Raw genomic sequence first — 27,430 nt, 5'->3', positions numbered from 1 at the left:
ATACAGAACCTGTTTGAAAAAGTAATGATGGAAAACTTCCCTAACTGGAAGAGAGAAAAATCACACAAGTCCAGGAAGCACAAAGGGCCCGATTCAGAGGAACTCAGTGAGGCCCACTCCAAGACACATCATCATTAAAATGGCAAATATCAAAGACAAAGAAAGAATCGTAAAGGTAGCAAGGGAGAAACAGGTAGTAAATTACAAGGGAGCCCCGATATGGCTAGCAGCTGACTTCTCAAAAGAAACACTACAGGCCAGAAGGGAATGGCAAGAAATATTCCAAGTCATGAAAAGCAAAGGTCTACAACCAAGACTGCTCTACCCAGCAAGGCTCTCAATTAAAATGGAAGGTGAAATAAGAAGTTTCCCATACAAAAGAAGACTAAAAGAATACACCTCCACCAAACCAGCACTGCAAAAATATGCTAAAGGGATTGGTTTAAGAAGATGAAGAAAAAGAGTCAGAAAGAGAACACAGGTACAAAGGGAAAAAATGAATAAGTACCTATCAATAACAACTCTAAATGTAAATGGATTAAATGCCCCAATCAAAAGACACAGGACAGCTGAATGGATAAGAAAAGATGACCCACACATATGCTGCCTACAAGAGACTACCTCAGAACAAAAGACCTACACAGATTGAAAGTAAAGGGATGGAAAAAAATATTCCAAGAAAATGGACAGGAAAAAAAAGCAGGAGTAGCAATACTTATATCAGACAAAATAGATTTGAAAACAGAGGCCATAGAAAGAGACCCAGAGGGACACTTTATAATACAGGAAAAAGCCTTCAGGAAGACATAAACATTGTAAACTTATATGCACCCAACATAGGAGCACCCAAATATATAAGGAAAATCTTGGAGGACTTCAAAAAAGATATAGACAGCAACACACTGATAGTAGGGGATTTTAACACCCCACTGTCAAAAATGGACAGATCTTCTAAACAAAATATCAACAAGGATACTGTGGAGCTGAATGACACACTGAATCAAATGGACTTAACTGACATATATAGAACCTTACATCCCAAAGAAGCAAGGTACACATTCTTTTCAAATGCACATGGAACTCTTTCAAAGATAGACCACATGATAGGACACAGAACAAGCCTTAATGAATTCAGGAAAATTGAAATAATATCAAGCTTTTTCTTGAACCACAAGGGCTTGAAATTAGAAACCAATCTGAAGGGAAAAACCTCAAAAACTTTCAAACTCATGAAGACTGAAGAGCACAATATTAAACAATGTATGGATCTATAATGAGATAAGAGAAGAAATCAAAAAGTTTCTGGAAACAAATGAAAAGGAACACACAACAGTACAAAACCTATGGGACACAGCAAAGGCAGTCCTCAGAGGGAAGTTCGTAGCAACACAGGCCTACCTAAAAAAGATAGAAACACTTCAAATAAATGACCTAACCCTACAACTTCAAGAACTGGAGAAGTAACAACAAATAAATCCCAGAGCAAGGAGAAGGAAGGAAATAATCAAAATCAGAGAAGAACTGAATGACATAGACACCAAAAGAACAATTCAAAGAATCAACCAATCCAGGAGCTGGTTCTTTGAAAACATAAACAAAATTCACAAGATTTCAAGGGGACTCATGAAGAAAAAAAGGGAGAGGACCCAAATAAATAATATCAGAAATGAAAGAGGAGAAATAACAACTGATACCACAAAAATACGAAGGAGTGTAAGAAATTACTGAGCAATTATATGCCAAGAAATTTGAAAATCTTGATGAAATGGACAAATTTCTAAAAAAGTATAATCTTCCAACACTGAATGGAGAAGAAGCAGAAAGCCTGAACAGACGGATAACAGCTGGGGAACTTGAAGCAACAAAAAAAAACCCAACAAACTCCCAGCAAACAAAAGACCTGGACTGGATGGTTTCACAGGAGAATTTTACAAAACATTTAAGGAAGAGCTAACACCGGTCCTTCTCAGGCTATTCCTAATAATCCAAGATGAGGAAAACTCCCAAACTCTTTTTATGAGGAGAGCATCATTCTAATCCCAAAACCAGATAGAGACACTAGAAGGAAAGAAAACTACAGGTCAATATCACTGATCAACATAGACGCTAAAATCCTCAACAAAATATTGGGAAACCATATCCAGTAATACATTAAAAAGACCTTCCATCATGAGCAAGTGGGATTCATCCCAGGGATGCAAGGATGGTTCAATATACACAAATTAATAAATGTAATACATCATATAAACAAAAGGAAAGACAAAAACCACATGATCATCTCGATAGATGCAGTAAAAGCATTCGATAAGGTACAGCACCCATTTATGATAAAAACGCTGAGCAAAATGAGAATAAAGGGGGCATACCTCAACATAATAAATGCCAAATATGGAAAAACCTACAGCCAACCTCATACTCAGTGGGCAAAAACTAAAATCTTTCCCACTAAGATTGGAAACAAGACAGGGATGTCTGCTTTCACCACTTCTATTCAACACAGTATTGGAAGTTCTAGCCACAGCAGTCAGACAAGAAAAAGAAATAAAAGGCAGTGGAAAGGAGGAAGTAAAACTATCATTGCTTGCAGATGACATGATAGTGTACACAGAAAACCTTATAGACTCCAGCAAAAAACTGCTTGACCTAATAAATGATTTTGGCAAAACAGCCAGATACAAGGTCAATATTTAGAAATTGAAGGCATTTTTGTACATCAACAATGAAATAGAAGCAGCAGAAATCAGAAAAAAAAATCCCATTTGCTATAGCAACAAGAAAAATAAAGTACCTAGAAATAAATTTAACCAAGGAAGTAAAAGACCTGTGTGCAGAAAACTACACAACACTGAAGAAAGACAGTAAGGAAGACACAAATATATGGAAACATACACCGTGTTTATGGATTGGAAGAATTAACATCATCAAAATGTCCATATTACCCAAAGCAATTTATAGATTCAACGCAATCCCTATTAAAATACCATTGACGGATTTCACAGACATAGAACAGACATATCAAAAATTTATATGGAATGAGAACGACCCCAAATAGCTGCAGCAATTTTGAGAAAGAAAATCAAAGTAGGAGGGATCACAATACCTGATCAAACTTTATTACAAGGCCACTGTAATCAGAACAGTCTGGCATTGGCACAAGAACAGACACATAGATCAGTAGAACAGAATAGAAAGCCCAGAAATAAACCCATGTCTCTATGGTAAATTAATATTAGATAAAAGGGCATGAGCATACAATCGAATAAAAATAGCCTCTTCAATAAATGTTGTTGGGAGAACAGGACTGGTACATGCAAAAAAAAAAAAGTGAAACTAGACCACCAACTTACACCTAAATAAACTCAAAATGGATAAAAGACTTAAGTATAAAAGTCCTAGCGGAAAACATAGGCAGTAAAATTTCAGCTATCCCATGTAGCAATATGATTACCTCCTATGGCAATGGAAATAAAGGAAGAAATAAACAAATGGGACTACATCAAATTAAAAAGCTTCTGCATGGCTAAAGAAAACACTGGAAACATGAAAAGAGACCCAACTGTATGGCAGAACGTATTTGCCAATGATACATTGGAAAAAGGTTTATTCTCCAAAATATATAAAGAACTAATATGACTCCACACCAGGAAGACAAACAGTCCAATTAGAAAATGGGCAAAGGACCTGATCACACATTTGTCCAAGGAGGACAAACAGGTGGTCCAGAGACATATGAAGAAATGCTCAACACCATTAGCCATCAAAGAGATGCAAATTAAAACCACAATGAGGTATCACCTCACATCTGTCAGAATGGTCATCATTAATAAATCAACAAACAGTAACTACTGGCGAGGATGTGGAGAAAAGGGAAACCTAGTGCACTGTTGGTGGGAATGCAGACTGGTGCAGCCACTGAGAAAATAGTATGGAATTTTCTCAACAAATTAAAAATGGAACTTGCCTTTTGACCCAGTGATTCCCCTGCTGGGAATATACCCCAAGAACCTCGAAACTCAAATTCAAAAGAATTTATGCACCCCCATGTTCACAGCAGTGCAATTTACAATAGCCAAGTGCTAGAAACAGCCTAAGTGTTCATCTGTAGAAGAGTGGATCAAAAAGCTGTGGTACATTTACACAGTGGAATACTATGCAGCAGAAAGAAAGTCCTATCTTTTGCTACAGTATGGATGGAACTGAAGAATATTATGCTAAGTGAAATAAGCCGGTTGGTGAAAGACAAATATCATATGATCTCACATATAAAAGGAATCTAATGAATAAAAAAACCTAATGAGCAAAATAGAAGCAGAGGCATGGAAACATGGAACAGACTAACAGCAGCCAAAGGGCAGGGGGTAGGAGGATAATGGTGGAAAGAAGGGGAAGAGACTCGTCAAAGAATATGTATGAATGGCCAATGGACATGGACAACAGTGTTGGAATAGACTGCGGGAGCGGGGGGTGGGCTGGACAGAGGAAGGCAAGGGGGTAAAATGGGGACAACTGTAATAGAATAACAATAAAAATTTTTAAAAACAACAAAGAACTATGAAAACAAACAAACAAACAAAACGACCTCCTCAATGTTAGCTTTTCAGTACAGTGTTGGTTTAATTACTCTCCTGGCTCATTTGAGTAAACATTTGTAGTTTTGTTATAAATGTTTTGTTTATTTACTATCGTAAAACATACTAAACATTATTATAATGTATGGTACCAGGTGGATACTAGACTTATCAGGGTGATCGCTTTTTAAGTTATATAAATGTCTAATCACTATGTTGTATACCTGAAACTAATATAATATTGTATGTCACCCACAATTGACAAATAAAACATATTTTTAAAAATCATACTAAATATGACTTTATGAGCAAAGGACATCTAATTATGTTTTTATGTTCTTAACTGACATCATAACTTTAAAATGAATCCAAGAAAGTGAATGTTGCCTATATTGCATGATATCCTCCAAAAATTCCTCTCCTCACAAATTTTTTTCCCTTAGATTCTAAATTTCTAAAATTTCACAACTTTACTCCTCTAACCTGGATACTTGAGAGCACTGTCTTGTTCCTTTGCTTTTGAATATGCCTTTCAATTTTTAGTTAAGTCACAATTTTCAAGTTCTCTAATGTCTCTGGCTGTAAAGGCCACAATATAGAGCACTATAAATTTTAAGAAACATTGATAATGAATTTAGATTATTAGGTAAGACTTTTAACAGTATTTCATGACAACTCTATTATATTACTGAGAGTAAGTGACTTTAGCCTCCTGTGTGACAGTTTACCTGTCTCTGAGTGAAGTGGAACCACGCTTTTCCCTTTTTGTAGTTAGAACTACATTTCTATGTGGTGACTTTCTCAGTCATGCAATAGTGATTTTTATAACTGTACAAGTGTTTTTATATGTATTCTATATATATAAATATCAAAGCTACCATTTTATCAAAGAGTTCCCCTCACCACCATAAAAATAGGAAAACACAATAGTAATCTATGATGTAATTAATACTTACCTGTGGGATGCTGGTGTCTGGGTGCTCTTCCTGCCAGCTCATATATGGCAGAAAATCTACATCTTCTTTGGCAGTAAGTTCCAAAATATTTGGAGTATTAGGAAAAGCTGACTGATTACCATCCTATATTGAATCACAATTAGGTATAAACAAAACAGACAATATCAAATGATTATTATACATTCTAAAGCCCTTTGAAAAATTTGGTTTGGAATATGTAAGGGTGTTGGATTGGATCCTGCATCCTGGGCCTCAGGTAAAAGAGAAAGAGGCAGAGAAGACAGACAGATGTCCTCATTTGAGCGGTGTTCTTCTTTACTGAGCAGGCAATGAAGTAAGTGCCTTCAATTTATGGAGCAGAAAGGGCTTTTCAGAGGGTAAGGGGAGCCCAGGCCTTTTCTATTTATCGAGGTCTTGGATTAATAAAAAATGAGAAATGCCAAAAAGGTAACAAAATTGTAGTAAATCTTAAAAGTACACATGTAACTAATTAATAATTATAACGTTAAAAATAATAACATATGTATCTCATTTAGAGAAGTCACTGTGAGCCCTCATGCTGAGGCCCTGGCAATGACCCTCCACCTCTCCCCTCCTTGTTTATCACAGACCAAGGATGTGGATATTGTGAGTGACAGAGTAAGAGTAATTTTGTTAATATGTAAACGCAGAAAATAACCAAGGCCCTGGCCAGTAGGGCTCAGTTGATTGGAGCATGGTCCCATAAACTGAAGGGTCGTGAGTTCAATTTCCAGTCAAGACACATACCTAGGTTGTGGTTCAGTCCCTGGTCAGGGCATATATGAGAGGCAACTGACTGATGTTTCTCTCTTACATCGATGTTCTCTCCCTCTTTCTCCCTCCCTTCCCCTCCTTCTAACTAAAATGAAAAAGCATTTCCTCAAGTGAGGATTAAAAAAGGAAAAAAAAGAAACATGAATTAACAACATTACATACCCTTTTCTCAACTGCTACAAAGCTTGTAAACTGTGTTATGAGAGAGTTTTCTTTACTGAGTTGAATAATCAGAGATTTTAGGATATGCTTCTTCATCTAGGATAGAATAAAACAAATGCAAACATGTTTTATTTTTTCAGTAGATGTGTATTAAGTAGTCTAAAAGGTGTTTTTCTATAAAAAGCAAGTCATTTCATAACTAGAATTTCAAACTAAATATTGAGTCAACGTCCCTATCTAAATATCTCAAGCTGGTGACTAAATGTTCTCTACTCAACTGAGCAGCCGAGTCCGAGAAGGAATAATTGTATTTGTAGAGCCTTTGTAGATTACAAAGAACTCTCACTCTGGAGTGTGCTGAGCTTCAAAAATCTTTTACAGGAAGTCTATGTGCCTCATTTTCAAGATAAGACTCTAAGGCATGGGTGAAGTGACTTATTCAGGACTGTCTGGTGTCAGGGCTGGCCAGGTCCCCCAGAGATAAGAGGGCTGTAAGCAAAATGAACTCAAGGCTTTAATGGAAGGGCAGCACAGGAGAGTGCTGAAGGCACAGGCCACTTATCACGAGCAGTAACTGTTTGCAAGGGAATTGGTAGCCCTGTGTGGTATGCTGGTACACTCTTTTGGGGATGACATTGAGTCCTAATGCTTCTAACCTCAGCCTTACAGGGGCCAGCAGGGCCATCCTGGCTGAGTGGGACCCCCAGCCAGGGGTCTCCTCAGCTCAGCCAGGAGGGAGTAAGGTGGCTTTGTCTGTGCTGTCTGTCCACAGGCAGGTCTTTCTTCATCAGGAAGTGGGGACTATGATGATCAACAGCACTCAAGAGCGCCAGTGACAGATGCTCCCAGAGCCCTCCCCAAGCCTCTCTCTGATGGGCACAATTACTATGGAGTTCTCAGGAAGCCACAGAGCCTCCTGCACCCCGATGTGACAATACACGCTCCTGATACTGCATGTATCTCCATCCTGCTAGCCTCACTCTCCATGTCTGTGGAAAAGTCCATTTAAGAAGAACTATGAACAAAAAACAAAGATTTTTGCTATGAAAAGAGCAGACCTCATGACTGGTTGCATTTTCGTGGAGAATGCCATCTTCATAATCTCTGATCAGAGCTCGTGCTGTCAGCTTGTGAATCATCTATTTAAGCAGCAAAGAAAGATTCAAATGTCTTCTAATTACAACCATACAGAGAAAGCCATTTTTAAAAGAGGAATAACTTACATACACTAAAATTCACCTTTTTAATGTGTACAGTTTGGTAAGTTCCAATAAATGTACACAATTGTGTGGCCACCATTGAAATAAAGACACAGAGTAGTCCCTTCACCTTATAAAATCCCATGTGCCCCTTTACACTCACCTTTAGCCCCTGCCAACAGCTCATCTATTTTCTGTCCCTAGTTTTGCTTTTTCTATAAAAGGCCATTTTGCCAATTCAATTTATTTCAAAATCTTTAAACTGTTCTACTGTAAGAGGATCCAGCTTATGGCTGTGATGCCCTAGCATGACTATATGTAGTCTCCATGCTGAAGGATAGGAAGAAGGGTTCCCTCCTCTTCCTCTCAAATGACTGCAAAATGGAGCAGATCTGAAATGGCCATATCTGCTTATGATGAGAAGTCCAACTCTTATAATTGTATTTTTGATCAGATCACAGTCCACAGAGGGAGCACAATTATAAAAATTGTGCTTTTATGAAAAATGACATCTGCCCAAGTAAAACCCTTTTACTTTATTTCTGCCTAAGATTCAACTTTTTAAATAACATGGAAATTCCCTTAAGTTCTAAACATAAGTCACTGGAAAGTAATAATTATATATTTATTCAGTGCCAAAAAAGCCATATTGTATTTAAAAAAACAAAACAAACAAAAAAAACCCAAACTTAGCAATGTTTGGGAAGTGGTTTCTCTGGCTTTACAAATACCCCTATGATGAAAAGCAAGCAATATATAATATAGCACAGATAGGTTAGGAATTTTCTAGGTCTAACTATAGTAGATTAAATACTAATACAAATACTACAAATTTTTTGGTGCTAATTCATTTGCTCTTTATCCAAAGCTAGAAAAGACAAACACAGCCGCAATAAATGTTTTATTTAGTTTACTAATTTTATTTACTATTTTAAAATAACATAGGTGCCCTGTCTGGTGTAGCTCAGTTGGTTGGGTGTCATACCACAAAGCAAAAATTACTATGATTCCTGGTCAGGGCACATGACTGGTGGGGACCAGATCCCCAGTTGGGGGCGTACAAGATGCAGCCGATCAATATTTCTCACATCAATGTTTCTCTCCCTCTTTCTCCTTCCCTTCCCCTCTCTCTAAAAAATAAATGAATAAAACCTTTAAAATAATATAGATGGACCAACAGTACTTAACTTTAATTGAGCCATGGACATCTGTAAGAACCTCCCCCAAAAGAATTTTCATGCATAAAATACCAAATTTAATTGCAGTTATTCATACCCACTGATGCCCACATGGCTAGACTCAAGAATTCAGATGAAGAACTGCTACATTAAAAACTGAAGGAGCCCTGGCTGGTGTGGCTCAGTGGATTGAGTGCTGGCCTGCGAACCAAAAGGTCAGCAGTTCAATTCCCAGTCAGGGCACATGCCTGGGTGGCAGGCCAGGTCCCTGGCTGGGAGTGTATGAGAGGCAACCAACTCATGTTTCTCTTGCACATCGATGTTTCTTTCCCTCTATTTCTCCTTCTTTTCCCTTCTTTTTAAAAAATAAATAAATAAAATCTTTTAAAAAAACCGAGGGAAACAGTCCTCATTTGTATTGAAATAGCAATGTAGAAAAACAGCAATAACAAAGGAAGCACACCAAGAATTCTACATGAAAATATAAAATTATTATAGCTTTCAAGCACTAGGTCCACAATTTAAGTTTTGAATCTTACAGTTCCAGTTGTCTTCTGAAGTTCAGTAGTTGATACCATTGTAGAAAATTCTTTTTCTTGAATTAATGCACACAGAGTTGCCTGAAATGGGGAAAAAACAATTCCTTATTAGCTTTTCTTCTCCTCAGTATTTCGATCAGTATGACAGTGATTCTTTCAGTGATTTCCTTTCTCCTTTCAAGGGAAATTAAAAGGCTCTCCAGGACCCCTGGTTAACCACCCACTGTCTTTCCAGAAAGAGAAAATTTGCCAGCATATTATGATTTGGGGAAGAAGGAGAGGAAGAAAAATCAGACAGAAAAGAAAATTACTAGCAAAATACATTGCTCTTCCTACAGTAAAACAAACTGTGTGCCTCTTTACCTGAGTACAATGAGGAATAAAGCTATAGACCAGGAGCTGGTCATTGTGGAACAAGGCCTGAATGTGGGCTGGGGCCTGCAGGGGCTCTGGTGCGTCTGGACTGAACTGTTGCCATTTCACAGAGACCGAGTAGCAGCCTGGGGATCTTGACCGAGTCATCTGGTCTTCTATCTATTTATTAAAGAGGAATTATTTCTCTTTCAATGTTGTATCCAAAAATAGTTACTGAACACTTAAACTTTACATTCTATCCTTTGGGACTTATAACTCCTCTTTTTATGTACTAGCACATTATTTAAATGTACAAAACTTCCTAAAATTATTGCATTAGTTAATTACTAATATACAGCCCTGGCGTGAAGTAAATTCCAGTTATAAAAATTAATCCTACAAAAGACTTGAGTAGATAGTTCTCCAAAGAAGATACATGAATGGCTAATCAGTACACATAAAAAGACATTCCACACCATTACTCATTAAGGAAATGCAAGTCAAAATCCCAGTGAGATACAAGTGCAAACTCATTAGCATGGTTATTAAAAAAACATAAAGAAAAAGTGGAAAATAAGGATTGACCAGGATGTAGAAAAACTGGAACCCTAGAACATTGCTGGGGATGTAATAAAATGGTACAGCAACTATGTGAATAATGGCATGGCAGTTCCTAAAAAAACTAAACCTAAAATTATCATATGATTTGGCAATTGCACTTTTGAATATATGCCTAAAATAACTGAAATCAATGTTTCGAACCATCCTTGTACACCAATACTCATAGCAGCGTGGTTGACTAGAGCCAAAGGTGGAAACAACCCAACTGTCTATCAATAAAATGAATAGATAAACAAAATGTGGTACATATAGACAATGAATATTATTCGGCCATTAAAACGGAAGAAAATTCTGATACATGGTACAAGATGGATGAATCTTGAGGATATTATGCCAAATGAAATAAATGATGCATGAAAGGATAAATACATTAAGATTCCACCCATAAGAGCTATCTAAAGCAGTCAACTTTATAGAGACAGAAAGTAGAAGGGCAGTTGCTAGGGATAGGGGAGGAAGAATGTGGTTGTTTTATGGGGATAGAGTTCTGTTCGAGAAGATAAAGAAGTCCTAGAGATGGGAGTATTGTGATGGTTGCACAACAATGTGAATATACTTAATGCCACTGAACTGACCACTTAAATATGATTAAATGGTAACTTTTATGTATATTTGCCACAATAAAAATGATTTTAGCAAAACACGTATAATACTTCACTTTTAAAAATCAATCCATAACATTTGATAAAGCAGAAATCAAACTACTAGCGAGGAGAATGAATTAATTTTGCATTCACTATGCTCCTGCCAGTGGGAAGGTCAGGGGTCCGCAGGGTTGGGCGCACATTGTGGGGTCTCTGCTTCTTTCTAGCTCCCATTCTCATTCATGAAAACACAGAAATTACTGTCAATAAATTGGTGCAAAAATAACATTTCCACATGTAAACATAAGACTAGAAATAATATATTTGAGAAACGTACCTGTTTTTTCCAACTATGCTTGCATTTTGAGTTAAAATATTCAAATAGTCCAGCACCACACTGGGACAGAGTCCTTAACATATGACGATTTGCTGTAGAACTGATCACATTTCACAGGTATTACTTTTTAAGAAATTCTAGAAACATTGTAGAAGTCCATGTAGTTAATAAGATTGACACAGTTCAAAACTCAACAGAAGAGACACTATGCACAAAAGAATTTACTCTTCCATAGCTGAGGTTCAGGAGATAAAACATATGACAGACAGTATGAAATACTGGAAGGTTTGGGTACCATAATTAAGCTCCACACATCAGAGGGCTTATTTCTCTCTTATAACAGAATAAAAACAGAAATTCTTGACTTCTGATTTACCGAAGGAGGAAGCAGATGATACTAAAAACAAACAAACAAACAAACAAACAAACACAAACCCCAAAAGGTACCCGAATGCTGATAAAGATCAACATACTTTCAAGGAGTGTCAAAGCTACCCAAATCTGATTCCAAAGGCCGAGAAATTGCATAAGGGTTAATAAAGCCTACAGCTTGAAATCTGATCCACATCTAGATAGCAAAAGGTATAAATAAGTAACTCTCATTCTAACAATAATAATTATTGATATTTAAATGACAATGTCATATTAAATTTCTCTTGATAATAACCCTATACTTATCAACAATGACTTTCTTAGAGAGTTTCCTCCTGAAATATTAAGGAAACGATCAATGATTTTTCAGAAAAAGAACTTAAGAAAGTTATCTCTGAAACATTTTTCAGCCCACTGATAAAAATTAGATTTGTCTTCAGCCCTTGAAATTAACTGGTGATTACAACAGTGATTAAAACATCCTTGAGATGGAGTTTATCTGTATTTTACAAATTCCATCAGTTAGTGAGGCTACTTGGAACCTTTTCTGTGTGTGGACTCCAAGGGCAACTTGTTACAATGGCAGGAGGAATAGTCTCTACTCTTCAAGAACTCCCAGCATTTTGCTGGTGTGTTTGAACACACAAGTGAGTGTGTTTTAAATGAGGCAGAAACATTTAGAAAGAACTGGACCAAAAGTCAGTAACAATTCCTGCTCTCTAAGGTTGGGTCATGTCAACTAGCTCAATCACCCCTCATCCCCTCTTTCCTTCCTGCCTGGCACTTAGGACCCCGTTTCCCTTTAAAGTTCTGGATTGCTCTCTGTCTGTCTCCCCCATGCAGTACTGCAGTCTGAGCTAAGCAGTGTCTGTCACATAACAGACACTCAGCAAAGACACAGTGCCTTGTGTGCTGAGACATCTGAGCCTGACCACAGCACAGCGGACCCCTGACACGCTGTGTGGGGAGCAGGTAGGTGTTGCTGTGACCAGGAAAATGAAATAGGGTACTGACTCAGACAGGGAGAAAACACCTCCCTGTGGCAGGCTTTGAGCTGGCCACTTGGCATCCAAAGGTGCAAGTTATCTGCTGTGGGTTGGACATACGTCCTGGTTGGTGTGTGATGCCCTGTTAGGCCCCAAATTACAGAAAACAGGATTAGGAGCTGGGACTGAGGAGAGGGCAGAGAGACGAGCCCTCTGGGCAGGCAGGGAGGGCCATTCTGGGGCATCAAGGGCCCAGACCACTATACAGAAGTCCAGGGGCCTAGGATAGCACAGTGTGAGGGAGGGGAGACCTAGTGACTGCTTGCCAGGAGGGGGACTGTAGGCGGAGAGCACACAGAGGCATGGGACAGGTGTGCTCTGTGCAAACATCAGTCCAACCTCTTTGGTTTAGTGTTTTCCTTGTAATCACAACATATGCCTCAGTTCAACCAGAAAAGCTAACTGTAATTGGGGTGGGTGTTCATTCCAACTCATCATAGGGTTTAGACCCCCCCCAGAGAAAGATTCTCCATACCTCTGAGGGTTTGGAAATGTGAGTCTCACTGGCAAGGTGCTGCGAGGAGCAGAGCAGTGGGATGGAGCCCTAAAACAGCAGGCTCCTCAGCCCCTGTGAGAAACCACCTTGGGTTTCTCAGGATAGGCTGGAAATTTGGACTTGTATGCAAAGTAAAACGAACATTGATTTGGTGTTTGCTATGAGCCAGTTTGTTCTAAGTGCTTTCTATACATAAGTGCATTTAATCCTCAGAGGTAGTGTTTGCATCATCACCTTCACTTTATAGAGAGTAAACAAGTTGCCCAAGGTCACAGTTAATAACTGGCTGGCTCGGGAGTTAAGACCCAGACAGTCTGGCTCACAGCCCAGGGCTCCATAGCCATACCCTAAACAGCTTCTCTACACAAGCGTCAACTTCAAAACTGCCGAGAACCCTCTGTGGGCCAAGACACACACTCACAGGCTGCCTCCCCTGGTGGTTTTCATGGGTGAAGACCTGCCACTCACCCAACCCCGCAGGCGAACAGCCGGGTGTGCTGCACATGCCTCTTCACAAGCTGCAGAGTCAGACCCTCTTCCTGCAGGTGGCCATCAGATATGAGGAGGATATTCCGTAACCCTTGAGTGGGGGGCAATAAACTTAAATATCGAAGCGTTTTCCAGAAGTCGGTGTTTCCCATAGTAGGCAAGGAAGACTGCAGAGAATGCAGAGGATAATTATTTATCCCTTTTAAGGGATATTCACCATTCACTCTAGTCATTTACTGAGCATGTTTCTCAATGAGGGTTTAGAAGTATCGTCACTGAAAAGGTATTTTTCTCTAATTAAACATTTGTGGAACAACTGCATTTATATCCTTTGAGTTTATTCACGTCACATGGTTACTACAATCTTATCAATCAGCACTTACCTGCTTTTTTATGGTTTTCAGAGAACTATTACATCAAACACCCCTGGGACAACCAGCCTGGTCTGAAGGGGTGACTGGTTGTACTGAGCTTGCTCCATATAAACCACCAAAGAAAAGGAACAGAAGGAAATACTGCTAAACTGTTAATGCTGGTTGGTGAGACTGTGGGTGGTATTTTCTTTTTGCCCTTTTTAATTTCCAAATTTTCTTCAATGAGTTCATATTGCTTTTATCAGTGAAGTAAAAGAGCCCACCAATATACAAAATGGAAGGACTGTGGGTGTTTTGACAGTGCTCTCCGGGGCAGTGACACTAAAACTGGATAGACACAGATTCAGGAGAAAAAGGAAGGGGATTTTACTCACCATAATGAACTCAGCTGGCACATTATTGCTTGTGATATACTTAGGGAATGAAAATAACTCCTTGTAACCTGTGTAATAAGATTGGTGTGAGTGTTGCCATTAAATATTCACTTTATTAACTACTAACAATGCGCGATAATTTTAACAGATAAGTTAAAAATCACCACAGTATTCTTTTAAATAATAAATTCTAGTGCCAACTATGTACTTCACTTTTTTTCCTTTTTCTCTGCACTTAGCGCAAAAAGTTCTGAGTCAAATTGTGTGTGCAGATTCCATTTTGTAAATGGATTGCTTATGCAAAGGCAGATGCAGGTATCACGATTGCACAAGCAGCCTGGCCACCAGAGGGACATGTTCTCCTTCTATGACCTCTGCCCCTAGCAGTAGCAGACCCTGGATCCTTCATAAAGGAGCTGGGCCTTTGCTAAATTACACAGAAGAAGTAATAGGATATGGCACCCCTCACTGCACTGTGGTCCTTCTTTTATCTCTACAGTGCTCTCTTCTGGTGGCTGAGATCGTCCTGGGCCCCGACCTGGACATGGCATTAACCTATCTTCTAATAGGGCTCATCTGATGCTTGCTGGGATCATTCTTTATAAATTTTCTACTACTGTGCTAATCTCAAATCTTCTGTCCATGTCCTTGGATATACTTGTTAGACCAACGGTCTTGCGTTTGGTCCAGCTGGTGATAATGACTGTAATGTTCATATAGCACTTACTAGGAATGTGGCCCTGTTTCAAATCCTTTACATTCATTAGCTCACTCCTCACAACATTGTGAGGTAGGGACTATTATTACCCTCAGAATACAGATGAGTAAACTGAGGCACGAAAAGGTCAAGTAACTTGCCCAAGGGGATACCCAGAGCTAGTAAGTGGTAGAGCTGGGATTTGAACCCAGGGACCTGGGTCCAGAATTCTTGAACACTGTGCTGTGCTAACTCTCACTGCAAAGGTAAAGTCAGGACACTGACAGCCATCATCTCTACTCATAAACATGTTGATGTTAAGGAGGAGGCTCACTGTGGACGCCAAAGAGCACTTACCTGAGCCAAACTTGACAATGTTTACCTTCTGCTTCTTACCCACCAAGGACAGTGCATACAAGGCAATTTGCTTGGCTTGCAAGAATGTCACACCCTCCATGGAATTGGAGCAGTCGAGACATATAACCATTTCATTCTCCTCGGCTGCATCAGAGAGGGTGTTGGTGAGATCTGGATGGAAAACGAGCATGCAGGCCTGCAAGGAGAGAAAAGCGCTGGATTGATGCTTCCCATAATGTAAACTGGTCTGGCTAGTTCAAAACAGCACAAATCTATGTGTCAATGACCATAGCATTTTGTTCCCAAAATCCACCCACAAAATCTCTCTACACAATGCACATGTGTTTGGGATAGAGTAACAGAAGGTAAAGAATGGCCTCTCTATAAACCAGTGAAGACTCCCTAGGATAAGGCACAGTGCTTCTCCTTACACCTCCAATGCTAGTGGGAAGGTGCCATTTGTCATGGGAACAGATGGCACAAAAATCCTACGAGCCTATGCGTGTATGTTTCATATAAAGTACACCCAATGTACAAAAACCCAGGTTTACAGAAGAGAATTAAATGCACTTATTCCTGTGACTAAAGGGGTTTACCATGCTCAACTGTGGCACCTGAAAGAGAATTTGGTTTATGTGTTACCAATATTTAAAGCATCCCTCTAAGGTACAAAATGAGATATACATAGAGCTAGGATTTGCAGAGTTTAGTATAAATGTATCATTTTTATTGGAAAAGAGCTACTTGTAAAAGCTGAAAATTTTTTAGCCAGGTAAGATAATACTATAAAAAAAAGAGTAAGATTTATTCAACAATAGGAGTTCAACTTAAAAGCAGAATATGAGAGCAGGAGTTTCCAAGATACAGTCCATAAACCCCTGAAAGGTCAACAATTAATGTAGAATTAACATCCGAAAATTTATATGGTATCAACACTGTCTGCAGAATGAATAAATAACATATCTGTTTCTCTCACATATATGCACGTACTATTCTAAAAGGACTATAGATGCTATTGTGATTACTAAAATATACATACTTATCCTTTATTAATCAACCAATATTAAGTACAATTACTATCATGAAAGTTTCAATTTCTAAAAATTTTCCCTTAGCGTTATTGAGATATAATTGATATATTATGCACATCATTAAATCATTAAAGGTGTAAAATGTGATGATTTGATATGCATATATATTGTGAAATGATCACCAAAATAAGGTTAGCATATCCATTACCTCACATAACTAGTTTTTAAATAGTGAGAACATTTAAGATCTATCCTCTTGGCAACTTTCAAGTAAATAATTCAGTATTATATAGTCACCATGCTATGTATTAGATGTCCAGAACTTATTCATCTTACAACTATAATAGAAGTTAGTGTCTTTTGACCAACATCTTCTTATCTCTACCCTCCAACGCCAGTCCCTGACAACCACCATTAAACTATTTGTATGAGCTCAATGTTTTTTCAACTCCATATATAACTGAGATCACATAGCATTTGTCTTTCTCTGACTCATTTTACTTAGTATAATGCCTTCAAATCCATCCAAGGCTTTGCAAATGACAGAATCTCCTTCTTCTTTATGGCCGACTAATATCTTCCTCACATTTTCTTTATTCATTCATCTGCTGATGGAAACTTAGATTACTTCTATGTTTTTATTGTTGTAAATAATGCTGCAATGAATATTGGGGTGAAGATATCTCGTTGAGACAGTGACTTCATTTCCTTTGGATATATGTCCCAAAGTGTGACTGCTTCATATACTAGTTCTGTTTTTAATATTCTGAGGGACCTCTAACTATTTTCCATAGAGGCAGTACAAATTTTCATTCCCACCAATACTACCCAAAGAATTCTCTTTTCTCCACTTTCTTTTGCTTGTTTCCAATGCTTGTTGTGTTTTGTCTCTTTGATGATAACTCATTCAAAAGGGTATGAGGTGGTATCTCAGATTAGTGATGTCGAGCTTTTTTTTCCCCCACATACCTATTAGCCATCTATATGTCCTCTTTGGGGAAATGTCTATTAAAATCCTTTGGCTATTTTTAAGTCAGATTATAGTGTTTTTGCTATTGAGTTGTATGGGTTTCTTTTTATATATGATATATATATTATATATATGGTCTGCAAATATATTCTCCCATCCCATAGGCTGTCTCTTCATTTTCTTGATGCTTTTCTTTGCTTGCAAAAGAAGCTTTTTATTATGACATAGTCCAACTTGCTTATTTCTGTTTTTGTTGCTTGTGCTTTTGGTGTCATAGCCAAAAAATTGTTAACAAGACCAATGTCAAAGGTTTTTTTCCGTATATTTTCTTCTAGAAGTTACACAGTTTCAGAGCTTAAATTTAAGTCTAATCCATTTTGAGTTATTTCTGTGAGTGCTGTAGATAGGGGTCCAATTTCAAAAGGTATATGGTTTTCCCAAAACCATTTATTGAAAAGACTACCCTTTTGACTTCGGGCCAAGATGGAGGTGTAGGTAGATACACTTTACCTCCTTACACAACCAAAAGAAGGACAACAACAAATTAAAAAACAAAAAACAAAAAAAAACCAGAACTGCCAGAAAATTGAACTGTATGGAAATCGAACTGTATGGACAACCAAGGAGCTAAAGAAGAAACATTCATCCAGACTGGTAGGAGGGGCAGAGACGGGCAGCCAGAGTGGAGAAGACGCATGGCAAGGTGGCAGCTGGAGGACCAGGCAGTCCCACATTTATGTGCGGATAAACCAGAGGATCAGCTGGGGAGCCAGACAGATCGCATGCAATCCAGGGTTCCAGTGAGGGAAAAGCAAGCCTCAAAACCTTGGGAGATAAAAATCTGTGGGGGTTATGGCAGCAGAGAAACTCCCAGCCTCACAGGAGAGTCAATTGGAGAGACCCACAGGGTTCTAGAATGCACACAAACCCACTCACTTGGGAATCAGCACCAAAACGGCCCAATTTGCTTGTGGGTAGTGGGGGAAGTGACTGAAAACTGGCTGGGAGCCGAGCAAGTGGCATTGTTCCCTCTCGGACCCCTCCCCCACACAAAGTATCACAACTCAGTGACCTAGGTTGCCCTGCCCTGGTGAATCCCTAAGGCTCCGCCCCTTCCAATGATTTCCAAGGCATGCTGAGACAAAAAAAAAAAAAAAAAAAAAAAAAAAAAGGCCCAAATGAAAGAACAGATCAAAGCTCCAAAAATAGAAGTAAGCAATGAACAGATAGCCAACCTATCAGATGCACAATTCAAAACACTGGTAATCTGGATGCTCACTGAATTGGTTGAGTATGGTTGCAAAATTGAGGAAAAAGCAAAGTATGCAAAGTGAAATCAAGAAAAATACACAGGGAACCAACAGCAAAGGGAAGGAAACAGGGACTCAAATAAATGATCTGAAGCAGAAGGAAGAGAGAAACATTCAACCAGAACAGAATGAAGAAACAAGCATTCAAAAAAAAAATGAGAGGCTTAGGAACCTCTGGGACAACTTTAAACATTCCAACATCTGAATCACAGGGGTGCCAGAAGGAGAAAAGGAAGAGCAAGAAACTGAAAACTTATTTGAACAAATAATGAAGGAGAACTTCCCCAGGCTGGCAAGGGACATAGACTTCCAGTAAGTCCAGGAAACTCAGAGAGACCCAAAGAAGTGGGACCCAAGGAAGCACACACTAAGGCACATCAAAATTAAGTTACCCAAGATTAAAGATAAGGAGGGATTCTTAAAAGCAGTAAGGGAAAAGGAGTCAGTTACTTACAAAGGAGTTCCTATAAGACTGTCAGCTGATTTCTCAAAAGAGGCTGGCAAGAAGTATTAGAAGTCATGAAAGACAAGGACCTACATCCAAGATGACTCTATCCAGCAAAGCTATCATTTAGAATGGAATGGCAGACACAGTGCTTCCCAGATAAGGTCAAGTTAAAGAAGTTCATCATCACCAAGCCCTTATTTTATGAAATGTTAAAGGGACTTACCTAAGAAAAAGAAGATCAAAAACTATGAACAGTAAAACAGAGGGAGAATGAGGGAATAAGCAGCATAAATAGTAGGTACAAAATAGGCAGGGGGAGGTTAAAAATACTACAGGAAATGGAGAAGCCAAAGAACTTTTATGTACAACCCATGGACATGAACTAAGGGGAGGGGGAATGGTGGAGGGTGGAGTGGTGTAGGGTTAAGGGGAATAAAGAGGAAGAAAAAAATGGGACAACTGTAATAGCATAATCAATAAAATATTTAAAAAAAAGACTACCCTTTCTTTATAGAGTATTTCTGGTTCCCTTGTCAAATATTCATTGACCGTCTATGCATGGGTTTACTTTTGGACTCTGACTTCTGTTGCGTTGGTCTATGTGTCTGTTTTTCTGCCAGTACCATATAGTTTTAATTATTATAGCTTTGTAGTATAATTTTAAATCAGGACGTATAATGGTTCCAGCTTTGTTCTACTTTCTCAAGATTTCTCTGACTATTCATGGTGTTTTATGGTTCTATCATGGGAGATCTTTCCATTTATTTGTGTCTTCCACAATTTCTTTTATCAATGTCTTATAGTTCTCAGTGTACAGATCTTCCATCTCCTTGATTAAATTTATTCCTAAGTATTTTATTGTCTTTGATGGTATTATAATACATTGTTTTATTTCTTTTTCAGAAAGTCTGTTATTAGTATACAGAAATATGATTGATTTTTGTACACTGTCCAAGTGTGGTGGCCTTACCTCCAGGGGGTCCTGGACCATAGCAGGCACTGGCTAGATCCAGTTCACAGGCCACATCAGGGTTCAGCTGGGACCAAGTTTTGTATGTCTATTACCTGGTGCTCAAGTGGACGTGACTCCTCCTGGGTTCCATGGCATATGATGCTGATGACAGAACCAAGCCAAACAGAGCTGTAGCCAATTTCTCAGGGATACGAAACTGTTTCTATTTCAGCAGCTGAGACCATGGTCAGGGAGTCGGCTGCCTGTGTGCAAGTCTGTTCACTCAAAATGACCCTGCTGGGTCTCAGACTGCACTGGGGTTTCACAGTGTCCTACCTAGATCCCATAGCTCTTACATAGGCAGGACGGATGGATGATGGATGCCAGATTACTCTTGGTGGGGAAAATACATGTGAGGGGTATTTATTCAGCTGTCTTGCTGATGTCACTCTCAATTTTTATTTTTATTTTTATTTTTTAAGATTATTTTTTTATTTTTTTCAAATACATTTGTCTCTGCCTTCCCCCCACCACTTTCACTTGCCCCTCCCTCCACCCTCCCTCAATCCTTCCCGTTTGGTTTTGTCCATGAGACCTTGCTACACATTCCCCGACCCTCCCCTTCCCTTCCTTTACCCCCATCCCCCCCCTCCATCCCTCTTGTCTCTGTTCATTTCTTTTCCTTCCAGTGTTGCTGGTCTTATTTTCCTTGCATCTTTGTATTGTTGGTTAGGTTCCGCTTATAGGTGAGATCATATGGTATTTGTCTTTCGCCCCCTGGTTTATTTCGCTTAGCATAATGCTCTCTAGTTCCATCTATGCTGTCACGAAGTTTAGTAGTTCTTTTCTTCTTTCTGCTGTGTAGTATTCCATTGTGTAAATGTACAATAGTTTTTTGATCCAATCATCTGCTGATGGGCATTTAGGTTGCTTCCAACACTTGGCTATTGTAAATTGTGCTGCTATGAACAATGGGGTGCAGAGGTTCTTCTGAATTGGTGTTTTGGAATTCTTAGGGTATAGTCCCAGCAGAGGAATTGCTGGATCAAAAGGCAGTTCCATTTTCAGCTTTTTGAGGAAATTCCACACTGCTTTCCACAATGGCTGCACCAGTCTGCATTCCTACCAAGAGCGTACTAGCGTTCCCTGTTCTCCACAGCCTCGCTAGCACCTGTTGTTTGTTGATCTGTTTATGATGGCCATTCTGACCGGTGTGAGGTGGTACCTCATGGTGGTTTTGATCTGCATTTCTCTGATGGTTAGTGATGCCAAGCATCCTTTCAAATGACTCTGGTCCCTCTGTATCTCTTCCTTGGAAAAGCATCTGTCCAGGTCCTTTGCCCATTTTTTGATTGGATCATTTGTCTTCTTGGAGTGGAGTTGAGTGAGTTCTTTATATATTTTGGAGATCAAACCTCTATCTCATGTATCGTTAGCAAATATATTTTCCCATGTGTTTGGCTCCCTTTTCATTTTGCTGATGTTTTATTTAGCCATGTAGAAGCTTCTTATTTTGATGAGGTCCCACTTGTTTATTCTTTCCTTTATGTCCCTTGCTTTAGGAGACACATCGGTGAAAAAATTGCTGTGTGGGATATCTGAGAGTTTCCTGCCAATGTTCTCCTCTAGGATTTTTGTGGTGTTGCAACTTATATTTAAGTCTTTTATCCATCTTGAGTTTATTTTTGTGTATGGTGTCAGCTGATGATCCAATTTCAATTTTTTTGCATGTAGCTGTCCAGCTCTCCCAACACCATTTGTTAAAGAGGCTATTATTGCTCCATTTTATGCTTCTGCCCTCTTTGTCAAATATTAGTTGCCCATATAGACCTGGGCCTATTTCTGGGCTTTCTATTCTGTTCCACTGGTCTGTCGGTCTTTTCTTGTGCTAGTACCAGATGATTTTGAGTATAGAGGCTTTGTAGTATAGTTTGATGTCTGGTATTGCGATCCCTCAATTTTTATTTTCATAAGAAGAGATTGTTTGTCACAGCCATACAAAATGGTCATATGGCCATAAATAATTTTGTAGCTGTTTTTACGGTATTGGTATTTAAAAACTACAAAAACTATACAACTGTACCATGTAATATCTGAAGGCAGATATTCTTTTTGGTAGGAATTAAGTTAAAAATTACAACCTTTACACGGAACTAAGGCATAGGGAGGTTTTGGTTGAAACTTCAGAAGTTTATCATGATTGACATCAGTAATTTTAGTTGTAGAATCTTAGGGTGGGGAGAGTATTTATTAATGCTAGTTTTCAAGACTAGCAGTAATTACCAAGTTTAAATAATTTATTATGAAATATTTTTTCTCCTTATTTAAAGTCTCCTACTTTTAAGTAAGAAGGACTATACCTCACTTTCTTTTTCTGGATGTTTTTCAACCCACATTCTTGGAAGATATGCATCAGACAAACCAATGTGGAGAGAAAATCCACTGCTGTCTAAGGAGCTGCCATCCACGGTGCTAATCACAGCTTTGCAGTCTGTACTCTACAAACAAACAGCCATGACAACAAAGTGAATAATGGAATAATATCATAGTACCAATATGCACTTATCTATCAATTAGCAAAGACTTGCATAATTTATATAGCTCCACTAAGAATCAACACTGTAGTAATAAATTCTAAAATCATGAACTGTAAGTTTTAGAAGTGTGACCAGTATCTTATGACTTACCCTCCTGAAATTCTAAGGTTGATATAAATTTAGATAAGTTTGAGACAGTCTCAAACCCTGGGTCCAAAGATGACAGACCTGTGAATTCAGTTAGACTTCTCTAGGGACTGCAGAAAGTACACTGGATGGTTATAACTTAGAATAGCAAAATGAAAAATTCAACAGAAATCTTAGGATTATACCTTGCTTTAAAATTATATTTTTATAAATATAAATTCACTTCAAACTTTAAAAGTATTTTTTATTTATTAATTTTAAAGAGAGAGATAAAAAGGAGGGAGGGAAGGACAGAAGGAGGGGGAGAGAGAGGAAGGGGGATAGAGAACCTCAAATTGTTGTTCCACCCATTAATGCATTAATTGATTGCTACTTGTATGTGCCTTGATGGGGACTGAACCTGCAACCTTGGAATTATTGGGACCACACTCTAATCAACTGAGCTACCCAGCCAGGGACAATATAAAATCACTTTTAAAAATGTAAATGCTGTATTGACTGGTGTGGCTAAGTGGACTGAGTGTCAGCCTGTGAACCAAAGGGTCACTGGTTCGATTCCCAGTCAGGGCACATACCTGGGCTGCGGGCCAGGTCCTCAGTTGGGGACACCCAAGAGGCAACCACACATTGATTTTTCTTTCCCTCTCTTTCTCATTTCCTTCTCCTTTCTCTAAAAATAAAATAAATACATTTTTTTAAAAAATAAATAAAAATGTAAGTACTAAGCTTCAAAATCATAAAAGCAATGTGGTAAATTATGAAATGACCACAAAGTTAAGTCTTTCTGCTCTGATGTGGCACCCTTTGGAACGTGATTTGCAGCTCCTTCTGTCAGAAGGTGGCATCTTTTTCTCTGCCTTTGACTCTAGAGTTGGCCACATGACTTATTTTGGCCAATGGGATATTGGCAGATGCGAGGCAGGCAGAGGCTTGAAAAGCATTTGTGCAATGGTGCCTCCCCTCCCTTGTTGCTACTGCAAGAAGGGAACCCTTCAAAAATAGGAATTATCTTCTGGAAGGCGAGCCCCTTTGTAGTACAGGCTTCTCCCACTATGTGAGTGTTTGAGGAACCTGTCTGTATCAGTGTACTGCTGGTGTTGTTTTAAGAGGCTGTGTTCAGCTTCAGTGAAATTTTTTTCTTTTGAAGACTCTTCCAATGCATTTGCCCATTTCATGATGGGGGATTTACTAGCACACCTGCCCACGCTGCACTGAATGTTCAGCAGTTTTTGATCAAAAAACACAGTGACTGCTGTGTCCCACCCTCCCTATTCACCCGATCTGGCCCCGAGCGACTTTTTTTTTGTTTCCCCAGATGTAAAAAGTCCTCTAAGGAAAACATTTTGCTGATGCAGAATAGATAAAACAAGAAATGGCAGAAGCACTAAAAGGTATCAAAATCAATGAAGTTAAAAATTATTTTGAGTGTGGAAAAGTCTTGGTAGGTATGTTGCATCAAATGGAGGGTACTTGGAAGTTGAATTAAGTTTAAACATGTAAAAATAAATACATAATATTTTATAAATAAATTCTGGGCTTTTTGGGTCTCCCCTCATATAAACAAACCTGAGCTCACCTGCTGGATGACAACAGACACATGGCCATCACCCCAGCTGATACTAGGCCAGGTATGTGTGTGAGACCATTCTAGAACATCCAGCCCAGCTAGCCCAGGAGAGGACTGCCCAGCCAACCCACAAACTGTGAGAAATAACATATGCTCGTGGTGTTAAAACACAAAGTTTTGGGATTGTTTGTTATACAGTAAAAGCTCTTTGAAACAAAAGGCTTCTTTTTCAGGATGGATTAAGTCTATGTGGCTATCTCCCTACAATAAAAGGGAAGCAATGAAAAGGGTGTAAACCCATAAAGATATTGAGAACAGGAACAAAGACAGTAGCAGACGAGCAATGTCAATACATTTAAGAGGATGGAAAGTCAATAGAGGTGTGGTAAGTAACCTAGCCAAAGTGGAGGAAACAACCACTGAGTAAGAGTGATGAGCAGAGATGTCTGAACATATCCTTATTCTAATACACACTGCTCTTAATCACTTGGTGAGGTACTTAATCCTGGTTGGAAATCATCTTCCATGACATGGAAGGGCATGGCTATGGCAGTGGACTCAGTGGTTCTGCAGCAGCCTGGGATGGCTCACACAGGTGAGGTACCAGGTGTTGCAGGAACCAGCAGTGCTCAGGAACACACTGTATACAGTTATCAGACCTTCAGGCCCTCTCCCTGTTCTAAGAAGTCAAGCAACTGGTACCAAGAGCTAGCACCCTCTCTTCTCACTAAAGAAAACTGGAGATCTATGGCTCAGAGAAATGCAACCAAATGGAATCAGACTCAGGAACCATAGGCATAATGGAGTATAGGAGCACAGGGCTGCAAATGGGACTGAAGTGACAGTCAGCATCCCAAAACATAGGACTCTCAGATGCCCTTCCTGTCATACTTTATGAATATCCTGGAGGTGTTCTGAATAACCACAGAAGTGGCCAAAACACCACCATGCTATTTACCACCTATCAGCTGCTGGTGGCCTCTGGTGCAGCCCTTTGGTCCATTCACCCACTCCCTTCAGAACATCTATCTGGCTTTCTTGTGTCTCAACTAAAGATGAGCACAGACATGTCACCCAGATATTTGAGGAAAAGCCTCTAACAAGACATACGGAAACCAAACAAACAAAAAACCAGAAGGAACTCAAAGCACAACATAGAGAACAGAAGAAAAAAATGTAAATGTTTTCAAGGAGATGAAAGAGATGACAATGAATCTATGAAGCATGCAAAATTCTATAAAAGAGAAATACAGGACAGAAAAGAGTTCTTACAAACAAAAATATACAAGAACTAAAGATTTCAGTAGAATTTAGAAATGAAAAAACCACCCAGAAAAAAAAAAAAGACAAAAGGACAATATCATAAATGGCCAATAGGAGAGAAAACTTTAAAAAAATAAGAGGTTCAATCCAGGGTACACTTGACTGAAAGGCATTGCAGAAAGGTAAAAGAGACAGGACCAACTTAAAAAATAAAATGAAATTTCCAAGAACACAAGTCTATGAGTTACAAACAATGAGTGAATATCACATTATTACGAAATTTCAGAATACCAGGATGAAAAGAAGATCTGAAATTCTTGCAGAATTAAAAAAAAAAAACTTAACAGACTAAAGGCAAAGAAGAGGAGATAAAAATATCACTTAACTTCTCAAAAGTAACATTGGAATTTAGAAGACAATGTTTTCAATATTCTCAGAGAGGATGATTTCCAATCCAGGATTAAGCACCTCGCCAAGAGTAGCATGTGGAATAAGGATATTTTCTGACATTGCTGCCCATCACTCTTACTTAGGAAGGAAATGAGGTTGTTCTCTGCCAAATGGAGGGAACAAAACAAGAAAGAGGATAAAGATAAAACCCCTACAAAGAAGAAGAGTCAAGGGAGGCCCTTGGATAACAGCTACCCCATAGTAGCCAAGCTGTGTGGAGTGGAGAGACAGAGAGAGGATGGCTGTCTCGAGCAGGGAGGCATAAATCATTGGAATCTCTAAAGCATTCAACAGTGTGAAAATAATATGGAGAGGGGTTTTAATCTATGTGTTAGAGCATATGTAAAGAATTGTTCTAGAAATCTAAGCAAATGAAAAGCTCATTTTTCCCCCACAGGAAAAACTATAAAAAGAGATTAAAAAAAGAAAATCTAATTATAATACATTTCTTGGTTCAGTAGTAAACATCATTTATATAGTCTTAATAATGTAAACACTGACTTGATTTAACCCAAAATAGTGATACAACTTTTGGAATGAAGGGGAAAGAAAAAGTGGGGAGTGAGGTAAGTGAATGGGGTAAGAGTTAAATTTTCATCTACCATAATAGAAAGTCAAAAGAAAATTTCTGAAACAGTTGACTCAAGAACAAGCAGCAAAAAATTTTATTTAAAACTTTGGAGGCCACCAGAAAAGAGCTAAAATATGAAAGAGGTTCACTGTCTTGGGACTGCTGGTGCTTGTAAGAAGCTGTCATTAGCATCATTTCACTCTTTAAACCATGTGCATATCTTGTTCCCATAACATAAATTAATGTTAAAGTAAGCGCTCTTAAGAGATAGAGCAAAGATTTACTAACCTTTTTTTTCAGTTCATGAGTATCACTAGAAATGAATTCAATCACATATGGCATCTCAATAGACATACTGAGAGAGAAGCTACCAAAATTGAAAAAGAGAGAGTTGTTTTAGTCTAATATCTTAAATATTAAACAGCCACCTGTAATTGTTTCACATAATTTTCAACAAAAATTTAAGCCATAAAAAAGCTATAATGCCCGTTGAATGATTAATTGTCAAGTTTTATATTTTAGGTACTAACCTTTGCTTTGTTCCTATTTCCTTTATACAAATCTTCTCTACTGTATCCTGTTAAAAAATATATGTACAATATAAATATCAAGTTTTACAATGAGACCCTAAGCTGAATATAATGTCACTGAGGGCGCAATCTACAGCAGCAACAAGACAGTGGGTC

General features: G+C 38.6%; 1 protein-coding gene across 2 annotated transcripts in view; it reads right to left on the bottom strand.

Moving 5' to 3' along the window:
• PARP4 (poly(ADP-ribose) polymerase family member 4) overlaps positions 1–27,430 on the bottom strand; it is a 108,260-nt gene that overhangs the window by 20,806 nt on the left and 60,024 nt on the right. For both annotated transcript variants that reach the window (XM_054577461.1, XM_054577460.1), the window contains 12 exons: positions 27,275–27,321; positions 27,033–27,111; positions 22,570–22,707; positions 15,499–15,694; positions 14,445–14,512; positions 13,676–13,863; positions 11,294–11,393; positions 9,761–9,931; positions 9,398–9,478; positions 7,540–7,620; positions 6,482–6,577; positions 5,525–5,647 (listed from right to left, as the gene is read on the bottom strand). In XM_054577461.1, the coding sequence (XP_054433436.1) occupies positions 5,525–5,647; positions 6,482–6,577; positions 7,540–7,620; positions 9,398–9,478; positions 9,761–9,931; positions 11,294–11,393; positions 13,676–13,863; positions 14,445–14,512; positions 15,499–15,694; positions 22,570–22,707; positions 27,033–27,111; positions 27,275–27,321 (1,368 nt within the window). The remainder of the gene's footprint in view (positions 1–5,524; positions 5,648–6,481; positions 6,578–7,539; positions 7,621–9,397; positions 9,479–9,760; positions 9,932–11,293; positions 11,394–13,675; positions 13,864–14,444; positions 14,513–15,498; positions 15,695–22,569; positions 22,708–27,032; positions 27,112–27,274; positions 27,322–27,430) is intronic.

Source organism: Pteronotus mesoamericanus, unplaced genomic scaffold (genome assembly GCF_021234165.1).
Source record: "Pteronotus mesoamericanus isolate MK-2021 breed Mesoamerican mustached bat unplaced genomic scaffold, CSHL_Meso_final contig_433, whole genome shotgun sequence".
NCBI classification, from domain to species: domain Eukaryota; kingdom Metazoa; phylum Chordata; class Mammalia; order Chiroptera; family Mormoopidae; genus Pteronotus; species Pteronotus mesoamericanus.
The sequence above is the reverse complement of the archived record's forward strand: the minus strand, read 5'-3'. Positions and strand labels throughout refer to the sequence as shown.